Raw genomic sequence first — 11,441 nt, forward strand, 5'->3', positions numbered from 1 at the left:
GCTAAAGGACTGAATATAACCGAAAAATTGCAAAATCGAATTCACTCCTCAGCTGAAAACAAGCTCAGATTTTTATGATTTTAAATAAAAACCAAATAGAACAAAGATAATGTTTTGAGCTTTCAGGCCTTCCAACAGAAGCCGACAACTGACATCGACCAACATTTAAAACTTAAAATAAACATAAAATTTTCACAAAATTTTCAAAAAAGTCAAACTCCAAGAGAAATCATATTCCGAAACACCACAAAGAAAGAAATGGAAGAAAAGAACAATGAAACGATATACCGATTTGAAGCAGAATTTGCAAACAATCCATTTTCTAAGTGAGACAGTAAAGCTCATTTTCATAAAATAGTTAGGCTTTCGCTGGCAATTGGTGAGTTTTGCGGGATTTAACATCTTTGAAGGTCTGAAGAGTCTCAATTTCACAAGTTGTGATGGAAATGAAAAACACTTAGTTTAAAAGCCGTTAAAGCACCTTCAGAAGAAGATCTGAAAACTACGATTTTAAAACGATTCTTTCGCTTCCAACACGTGTAAGTGAAGAATGCAAGAATCATTTCACTTGAGACTACGATGTGTTGACCAGTTGAATCTACTATTTCTACGGGTACAAAGTGAACCCTACCACTCCGCATGGTTCGGTAGATCGAGTGGTACAGTGTGGTTCGATGGTACGCTCTAAAATAGCATAAACTAACCGGTCAGGCTTTGGAACTGGTACCTTGATATCTTGATGTTGGTGCACTAATTCAGTCCATTTCGCGGTCAATAACGTGTGTGCCATAATAGTGTTTTAAAGATGTTCGCTGACAAATTGGAACAACCACAGTGGGTGAAAACTTTCGGCAAACGACGGGGCGCGTTTGTGTCTAGGGGATTAGTGAGCTGAACATATTAATCTGGTGGGACTTTTAAACGCCAAGAAGACAATTTTTCCGTTGTTGTTTTGTGTGATTTTTATGGTATCCAGTTAAAATGAGATTTGTGTTGTTTTGTGCCTTTGTGTTGAGATTTGCTCAAGGTTCTACATCGCGTAAGTAAACTTTACATGGCCTTTTAATGGCGATAATTGTTTGGTTCAAAGAGTACTGCAATATAGCGGACATTCGTGGAAAATTGGTGTTAATCGCATAGCAAACTCTGCTATGTAATTTACCGTGGAATCGACCCACTGAACCTTTCCATTCTATCTTTAAGACATCGGTTGGGTTCAGCAGGGTTCTACGAAAGGTTTTTTTCTATAACAGAAAACTTTGTAGTGTCTCCAACGCTTTAAAAGTAGGCATTATTCAAATTTCCACTGAGCTTGAAGCGCAATTAGCACAAACAAGCGCGCTGATTGCTGATGATTTACCATAAAACATCCCATTACCTAATCCGAGAACAAAAGTACATTTACATACAGTTTTTACTGGTCCCCAAACCGTGACAAGTTAACATGACTAATTATTGCGTAGATGAGCTTCTAAATATACATTAGACAACAGAACCAGGCACCAGGATGTTTTCTAAAAAAACGACAAATATGAACATTACGATATCGAATACACGTTAGAAGAAACGATTGCAGCTCAACACGTAGGCCATCCATCGATTAGCAACTCGAACAGGCGACAAGGAAAAATAGAAATTTGTCCACTCACTTTACATAAGTTTACCTAAAGAAAGTTGATAACATTGTGTGCTGGGAAGCATCGATGGGATGCAGACAGGCCTAAGTGAAGAACAATGTTTAAAGAGCTCTCATTGTCCGCTTAATTGTTGCTTTCTTTAAAGGCACCTTGAAAACAAAACCCACTCGGTTGAAGATTTCATTGAACGCACGAAGTCTTCACATAAGAAAATTAAAGTTCCTATAAAACAATTCTGAAAAATACCCAACGTTGCCAACGTCTGATGGAAAAAATCGAATATGAAAATATAAAACCAATCTTTTTATTGGAATTTCGACAAATTCCGTCCACATTCTGCGGAACAGTGTTTCCTGTTGAACTAACGTGAACACTTTGATATTCTCCCAGTATAAAGCTAAAGCACGTTGGATTGAACATTCAATCTGCTTAATTTAATAGTAAATTTCTCGATTATAAAATAGAAATCTGATTCGATAATAACTGCGTCCTTATACAGATAGGAAAGGTTCAATAGCATTTGTCCTAATTGGTGAACTAAGTTATCGGGCAACATTTAACACGAACGCTTATGAAGTAATTAATCATAATGTTATCCTATTCTGGAAAACACTTTCTACCACATATCTCAGCATCAAATTATCAGTCTGGTTATTGAAATAATGCCACGTCCCAAATGAAATAATGCATTTAATTACTTTCCATGCCATGCCAGTACGTAGGTAAATTATGGTTTGGAAACATTTCACTTGATATTGAAAATGTATATTCCGAATATTTTATTATTTATTGAATTGATGGCTGAACCGAAATTGGGGCTTTCGCGAGCAAAATGGTAACTTTTTCGGGCTTTTATGTTGTGGTGAAAAGGAATTTCTAGCAGAAGTGGTTTGCTGGATGAAGCGTCACTCCAAAGACGCAAAGTTTCTGAGTTTAATTACCAAAAAGTTTAATCTAATCCGATGTTAAATCAGCGGCCTGTAAAACCAAATAATGCAAAAAATCAAACAAATTCTAAATAAACCCAAGTAAGACTTAACAAATTACAAAAAATTCGACGACAACTCTTCCAAATAGTGGCACCGCTGAGATATGAAGACTATCACTTAAATCAGACAAGAAAAACTAAGTCAAACTAACGCAAACTTGCTCTACGTTTGGAATTGAATAAATTCTGATTGCTGCCTTGAAGGGTTATCTAGTCTTTTGTTTGTAAAAATTTTGTAAAAATTAACTACTTCCAAAAAGTTTGCAAACGCAAAATTTGTAAAAGTTCGACTAGCTATCAGTTGAATCAAAAAACGTTTTTTTCGGATTTCAACACCAAACTCAAAAAGATAGAGACCTCATATCTCAAAACGCATTTTCACTTTCTCGTCCATTTCTTTCATTTACAGGGTGATCTAAAAAAGCAACCTTTTGGCCTTACAGTCATAACATTTTTTCTATTGGACCAATTTTCAAAACCTGGAGCTACAACTTAATAAACGACTTAAGAAAAAAGTTCAATATACAGGATTGCATCAATGAACGCATATTTAAAAGCAATATTTGAAAGCAAACTTGACTTGGATGGAGTCTGCAAAAATCCCTGATTCCGAGGAACATTTTAATTTGGGTCACTTTTAATGTATTTTGAATTTCTGTTACCAGTTAATGATGATGTTTTAGCTTGAATGTGAGCTACTAGATTTTTAAAATCAGCCTCGGATAAAAATGCAATCCCTGCAAGACCAAAAGTTAGTTTGTGAATCATCCTGTATATAGAACAGATGGGTGAAAACTTTAAAAACCTTTTGGGATTTGATATTGCGCCAATATTTATTTCTTTAGTGTTGAAATAAAAAATCCTTTTAGTACAACTGTTTAATTTCATGCCAAACTTTTGCTTCCTGGTTTCATTTCCAACCCGGTAGAAACTTTATCTGAAAAACTTGATTTTTGCAAAAAAACACGGACTGAGAGAAAAATAATCGAACTATAAAACACTTCAAACAGAACAGAAATCGCTGGATTCAATCATAATTTATACAATTTCAAAATTAGGGCAAATTTGGGAGGACAAAGTTGGTTTAGTTGAGCAGTTTATAAAACCATTTTGATTGGCTGAGAAAACGTTAAATAAATTGGGCCAGATAACAAACTGCTGCCTCACTAATTGCAAATCTTAATACAATCAAAAATTGTGCTAATTTTTATGACCCCGATTCCAATTTTCAAGGAAAATAGGACATTGTGTTATAGCACATAAAATTGACGCAAAACTTTGCAAACATTCACGAAAAAATTTCACTTGAGTATGTGATTGCTTTACAAATTTTTCACCAAAAACTAACTCAAACAACAATTTTACAAGCAAATTTAAACAATCAGTATCAATCAAATAGACCGTTTGCGGCGAAATTGGCTAATTTACTAGAGCGTAATCCTTTTATGAATTTGTCACATATCTGATAACCAAATTAATAAAGTATTTATTCTTAATAGGTGTGCTCTGGCGCCTCAATTAAATGGCAAAATTAAACAAATTTGGAGGTAATTACCCGTACACGTGGGCTATAAGGAAAATAAACGAATTTATAATAATATTCATGCGGGTTACTAGTTCCTTTCCTCTGTCGCAACTGCAGACTAAAAATAAATTTTATTTTATATGTTTTGCATAATTTGGCCAAGATTGGTTTGCGATTACGTTAAAAGTCATTACTGTGGGGCCTATCGGTTATTTTTAAATAAATATATAAATACTTTATTAGATTTTAATGTGTGTTTGCGAGCCACCATTACCACATGGACGATAAGAAGCACAAATGCGTCTATAGACTAAAAACATTTTATCATTGTAGTTTCATTTAACAGCTTGATAAGGCCAATGTCGTGATGATTGCGATATTTTTAATTACTTTGGCCAATTTATTGCCCAACCTGTTGTATTATACAGTTTATTCAAATGATCCAGCAGCCAAACCTTAAAAACCTCAACAGTTTTTCATTTAATGGAAACTTGGAAAATTAGTCCAAAAAAAGCTGTTGTTAATTAGTAACGGAATTTTCATTGATGTACTGTTGTTTAAATGCATTGGTTGGTTAGTTCCAAAACCGCAAATTACTTGGAACCGCAAGTACCTACCTTAAAAGGCCCCGTTACATTTTATTTAGTTTAAGACAAGCCATTGGTGATTTATTAGTAAAGCAGATTTTGGATTTGTCTTCAAACCGAAAAATCGAGAAAAAATTTTCACGCTAGTCAATAATTTTACACACATACACCCTGTATATGTATATGCAAGAACAAATTGGCGCAATCGCTTGTTTCCTAAGGCCTAGAGAATATGAGTGCAACTTGATATAATTTAGAAGAACATTTTCCCAGATTCCCACCGATTCAAACGACCATTTGAAAATTCAATAATGGATAAAATTTTCCTTGGAATTCATCTTTAATGCATCGTTTGAGCGCAAACGGTCGCGAAGTCTTTATTAATGGATTTTTATCAGTGAATGCACAAGAGAACACACGGCTTTTCACATCAGATCCTCCTGGTCAAACAAGTTTTTTCTTGCGGTGCTTCACCCGACAAGCTATTTTTAGCTCGACTTACCGTAATAAAGGCATTCATTTTTCGCAATATGTCCGTTGACCCACTTGGCAATAAATGCGGATTTAAAAAAGGAAATTAATCAGATATAACAAGAATCCTTTGCAAAAATCGGGTCCGCAATGACCGATTGAATGGCGATTCAAGGCAGGATTTTAAGTCGATTTTTCTCTGCAATATTCATCATTTACACTACCAAGATTTTTTCTCGATTCCACACCCAGAATTTTCTCACTTTTTTCAACCTTTCGAGAAGTTATTCATTGATTATTCAGTTTCCTTGAAAAAAGCAAATGAACAAACAACAACGCGTTATGTAACAATTCGACGCACTTTAGTAAAGGAAAATGTGCTCAAGATTTATGAGCTAAACAATGAATAAAGCATTGACATCAATTGAGTGTTCAAATAACTGAATAAAAATGAATTTTCCGCATAAAAACCCCATTGAAAATAAAAATAAACGCACCTACTGTTGGCATTAATTGCAAAATACAATGGCACACCGAACAGAAGTTTTTAGTTTTTCCCAAGTGTCCGGAAAATTTCTTTTTTAGCAACAAGACTTTAATACCAAACAACACCAGCATTTTCCCAATCAAAATGCGATGAATATTCAAGTGATTTGTCGATAGCGTAATAGGCCATAATTCGAAACTTTCTAAATTTTCACATCAACTCTCGTGGCACGCAATATCTTGAATAAGTCTATATTTAGCATTCACTTCGCGATTTTTGTAGGAATACGGAAAGATTTCTTGGTTTCTAGGACGACACTCGAGTTATATTTAGAGATAACGGCTATTTACCTGCATTGTAGATTTAAACCTGGTAAATGCAATTTTGCATCTGAAGAGACAAAAAAGAGGTTTCAGGGGCACAGGGAGTGGGCGAACTCTGGAATGGCATTTTTCAACTGCAAAATTGCCTGGGAGATTGTCTGGAAGCGCGCGGAAAATCATATTTTTTTTAAGGAACACCCTGTTTATGGGAAATAGTCTACCACCAAATTTGAGATTCAAAAACGAAATAAAAGAATTAAAAATTGTCTAGAAAGTCCAAATGCCATTATTTGTTAATCGATTTACTTCCATTTTTTCATTAGCTGTTGCCCTCAAAGTTCATGCAGATTTGGTGGCGTTGTGTGCCATTTCTTCTCTTTATTTTACCATTACAAACTCTTCTTGTGCAATTAACAACCTAGTGATTGGTTAAAACTGAAAAGAACTAATTCTCAAATACCCACAGTTTGCAAATATACAGTTTGGGCGCATTTTTAATCCACCTTTTACCGAAAAACTACAGATTTGTGTTAAATAAATTTCTTCAACTTTCTATTGTTTTTGCAATTCGTGTGCTAAACTTAATTTATGAACCTTGGCCTCGTAATAATAGTAATAAAAAACGCCTAATGACCCGCCATTTCAATCAGAACGTATTCTACGTCTTTAGCCGATAAAATGGAGAATAATAATCATTTCCATATTGACCTATGTCATTTGATTAGATGAGATCACTTCCAATATTGATTAAATTAAGGTCAATCCTGTTATGAGCAGGTTGACACCGCATTTACTGATTAATCACATTTCAGCTTCATTTATATATATTTTTCTTCCAAACCCGTGAAAAACAAGTTTATTTCAAGCCAGAATTTAATCAATTCGTTGTTAATGATGTTACGTTAATAGCTTATTTAGTAGTGTATTTTTCTGTCTACAGTTATCAGGCGTTTTATCATCGCGCCTGCAAGCGCATGCGATCCTGATTGTTTTAGTTGGATAAAAGCATTTTCTTAAACAAGTATAAACATACTTGTAAACGCAGATATTGGGGAAATTCGCTTGTTAGTATAAAGTGAAAAATTACGCTCCAACCGCAATATATACAGCGGCTTGCGGTCTTTTGATTAGTCTACTTGCAAACCACAATGGCTTATTAACGGTTGAAGAGGCCACTGATCTAGCTGGAAGGTAAAATATATGAAGGCCAGCAAAATAAGGCCTGAAAATCTGTTTCAGTTTTTCGCAATTTTTGCTATAGCCAGTTTTTTTGTTCGTTTTTCAGCGATTCCAACTCCTATTAGCATCTGCGGGTCGGAAGATGAAATAGTTTTAGAATCAGAAGGCGATGCTGCATCCAGTACCATAATTCTAGAAGCCAATGCAAATAAATCCGAATGTCACCTTAAGGTGGCTGCACCCAAATCCCATGTGGTCAATCTGCAATTTTTGGAAGTGATTGACCAACCAGCGCATAACAAGAGCGCTTATGTGGGAAACATGTCGAGCTGCGTTATGAGAATTGTAAGTAATTATTAATTAGTTTAGTTTTCTTACGGGAGGAAAAGCTACAGAAAATGCCCCAAAAGGGGTTTGAAGCTTCTGCTAAGCAGACGAACAGACAAATAACTTTGCAGAAATAACTGGTAGAACTTTGAAGCTGTTCAAAATTCCAAAATAATATATTTGCAGAGCTTAGGCAAGTCTCAGTTAATTTTCAGTGGTTGAAAAATACTCTACAAGTTCAAAGGTGTGCCTTCAGTAGAGTAGAGTGCGCTCTAAAGTCATAAAAATTTCTTCAAACCTTTAAAAGTTTATTCAAATCGCATAAAATCCTTAATTTTGCGCGCTTTGKAAATGTTGATTTGAAAATAAACGCTTGCACGCAACTGCAAACTCTTCATTAAAAAATCTAACTTCCGAAGCAAAGCCAGAAAATGTGTTTAATACCAGCAGGAAGTCGGTCGAAAACCAACCTTATTTGAAATCAGCAAATCGAAGAGAGGAAAATTTAAAGAATCCATAAAACTTTAGTTCCTTGTCGGAAAACTAAGCGCAGTTCAATTCAGATTTATAGATTAGAGACCATTCTTACCAGCTTTCTGCAAGCTGGCGCCCCATCCTCCATTTTCTACCCATTAATCCTCATGAAGTTAACTACACTTTCACAAAGTTAATTTTAAATTKAGAGCCATTTATATTTGTTTGAATTTCACTCAAAATTCAAAAAAACTAAAATTAATAACCGAATTAATTTCGTTTTTCTAAAAATATCGACTTTACAAAACACCGCGAAGAAATCACTTAAAAATGAAACTGTTGCTCAATTTCCGAGCGATGATAGAAACCAACGAAAWTTCAGCTAATTAAAAATGTTTGTCCTAAAAGTTCGGATTTCAAGAATTATTCCGCGACAAGAGCAAATCGAAGTGCCGAATAGAGGAGGTTTTAAAATTTCCAGCGCAATGAAAGACAATTTAAAGATTTATGAAGTAAATTCAATCACTCGGTTTGGAGGCAAAATCATGCAAGTTCCTCAATCGCTCAAAACTAGTTGTTTCAAACATCCTATACACTACAGGATTTTTTCCGACATTTTGCTGATTTGTTTTGAAAATTTCAGCTGTTTCATGCGTACGCGGCCTGCAAATGCGAATGAACGAATCACACTCCAACTGCTTTTTTCCAAATAATTACGAGTAATTGTTAATTAGGAATTTGCTTAAGAGAAAAAAGTAAACACCAGGGTTTACACCAGAAATAAAGAAGAAACATAACGCATTTACGCAACAGAAACCAAGAAAACTGGTCCAACCAACCAAAAAATCTAAAACAGTAAAAACAATAAGTGCTCCAATAAAGGAATATTACATTCACACAAGAGATGGAGAAACATAAGTACGGAAATCAGAGAAAGACATAGGGAATGGTAAGAAGGAGCAAATTATAAATTAGACCAACAAAATCAACGCGGAAGATTGAAAATCATAACTGCAAAAAACATGTAGAGAAAATGAGAAAATTGAAGAACAATTAATATAAGAAGACCAATGAGAAGACAACGTACATATTTGGCAGACAATATGATAGAATACATCTTGAAGCATCTTAAAGAGCGAAAACGCCCAGGACAAAACGAGATAACAAACGAAATGTTAAATTACAGAGGGGACAAAATACGGAAAGAAATATTAACTGTCTTCAGAAAGATCATGGCAGAACATGGAGTACTCAATGAATGGAGAAGAAGCATAACGATACCTATATAATAGGTGCGTAAAAAGCATCTATTAACTGAAGATGTGTAAATTTATTAACTGAAGAAGTGCAGTCCCAAAAAGACTAACTAATCTTCAAGCTTGGACGAATTTCCGATTAGTAGAAACTTTGTAGCCCTTCAGAGTTGGCAGCATGAAAGTCAAACTCGCGTAACAAAAATATGGCAAACAATCCATCGTGCTATTTTACCATACAAGACGCATGTTAATAAACAACAATAGTCGGTTTGGAGCAACAATTTCCATTCCTAGACAATACTTTACTCATCTTTTGTATCGTGCCCGCCCAGACAATCATTGTCGTGCCATTTCTTATGCAGATTAACACCGGTCACGTAATTCTGATTTCACCGAGCTACTATGCCCGGTTTTGGTATATTAAAATGCTGATCAGAATCGCATCTATACACGAAATACGTATTTGCGTTAATGGTCCTTGAAGCGATTCATTTGGAGATGCTCGTTCCGCAAAATTGCTAATGGACTTTGGTCTACCATTTTTAAAGACCGTTTACTCGCAACGCCCATTAAAAATAATGTTTCTGGAAAAAAGACACATTAATTAATTGAAATTCTGTAATAACATCAGTTGTTGCGTTCAACTGGGCTCTTCATGGCTATTTTCGAGAAGATGAGGCAGGACTATTGAAATTACACTCTTCCGCTGCGGGCATATTCTCATTGTTAAAAATCACGAATAGACGTGTTGTAATTTTATGAAAACCTGCTTGAATGTATGCTAATACGTTTCTGGGCCTTTAAACAGGATTTATAGCTGATTTTAACACGTACACTCAAAGTTGAAATCGAAATAACATCTTCAATAAATATGTCTGAAGAATTCAAGGCCCGAACTAACTGATAATTGACACACTCTTATTTTTACTGGCTTTTGTCGACTCCACTCATCTAACGCATTAAAAACTACAAGGCAAAATACTCAACAATTGTCTGCATGAACAACGGGCAATTAATCCCCTCATTACTACTAATTCGGTCTGAATGAAATTATCTGTTACAGTTAATGTGCTTAATTCAACCTGAATGAGTGTTGGAACAAATAGCGAAAAACTTCCATTCGATTGTAGCTGGGAAACGGATATTTACTTTGGTTTTAACTCATTCGATTTGTCATAGTTTCATTCCCATTATCTTCATTTTAGCGCAATTACCCTGGACTAGTTACACTTAATGTGACACTCACGTTAGTCTCAATGGCAAACACATTGCAAAAATCGTCGCGAAATATTTGATTTGCTCGCAAGTGGCTCAAAAGATTCCTAAAACTATTATTCCGTTTACGTTAGTTTTTATTTGATGTTCTCTTATTTATTGTTTTGTTTCCACAGTCAAAAGTTATTTAAAAGCAACCGATTTCGGCAACCTTGAAAAGCACTGTTGCATAATTTCTGATCGAGTTTTTTGCACATGTTCTTCACTATTTTCCCTGTTCTCCCTAAACAACCCCAGAGGAGTGCCCGAACCAACAGTTTTGAACAATAATGGTCGATCTTTTTCTATTACTTTGATCGATTGAAGCAACCGATTGGATCAAACCTACCGGCTCAACTTTCCACGTAAATCTTTGAATTATTGATTCTGGTGCTGGAAAATCTAACGCTTCCTCTAATAGGAGCGTGTTCACATTAGTTTTGCATAATATTTTAATTCAATTGCTCCAATAATGGGTTCTGGCAATTTCAAAGTTCCACTTAGTTATATTCCACCGTTATTAGTCTGTGTGTGTGCTCGTCTTCAAAATTCCACAAACCCGATGAAATAACCGACCAAAAACGCTTTTGCTTCTCTAAAAATGAGTTTACTCAATAATTTTCAGTTTTTACCGGACAACCCAAAGACGCCCTTCTGGAGGGGCGATCCATGTTCAGGAGACCAAATGCCCGATGTCGACTTGCTAACGGCAGAATTTAACCTGCTGTGGGAACCACCGATAAATCCCGCCACCCGCGTGTTTCAAAAAACCATTGTTCTAACGGCTGTTGGATCAGGTTGGTTTTACACACACACATTCGAAGAACAACAATAATTAATAATAATGTATTCACTGATTTGCATCGCAACTGCAAATAGAATACTCAAATTTGCATCTACAATCAATCAACAATCAAGCAGGAAGTGCTTGTG

The 11,441-nt window shown here is 35.3% G+C and overlaps 1 protein-coding gene across 1 annotated transcript in view; it reads left to right on the forward strand.

The window, feature by feature from the left end:
- Nucleotides 1–551: 551 nt before the first annotated feature.
- Nucleotides 552–11,441, forward strand: part of LOC109545539 — a gene marked incomplete in the record, with an annotated part of 13,097 nt that continues 2,207 nt past the window's right edge. The window contains 3 exon segments of the mRNA XM_048666622.1: nucleotides 552–1,039; nucleotides 7,304–7,542; nucleotides 11,134–11,305. Coding sequence (XP_048522579.1) covers nucleotides 982–1,039; nucleotides 7,304–7,542; nucleotides 11,134–11,305 — 469 coding nt within the window.

The sequence above is a fragment of the Dendroctonus ponderosae genome, unplaced genomic scaffold (genome assembly GCF_020466585.1).
Source record: "Dendroctonus ponderosae isolate FM_Combo_2020 unplaced genomic scaffold, Dpon_F_20191213v2 Dpon_F_20191213_5, whole genome shotgun sequence".
NCBI lineage: Eukaryota > Metazoa > Arthropoda > Insecta > Coleoptera > Curculionidae > Dendroctonus > Dendroctonus ponderosae.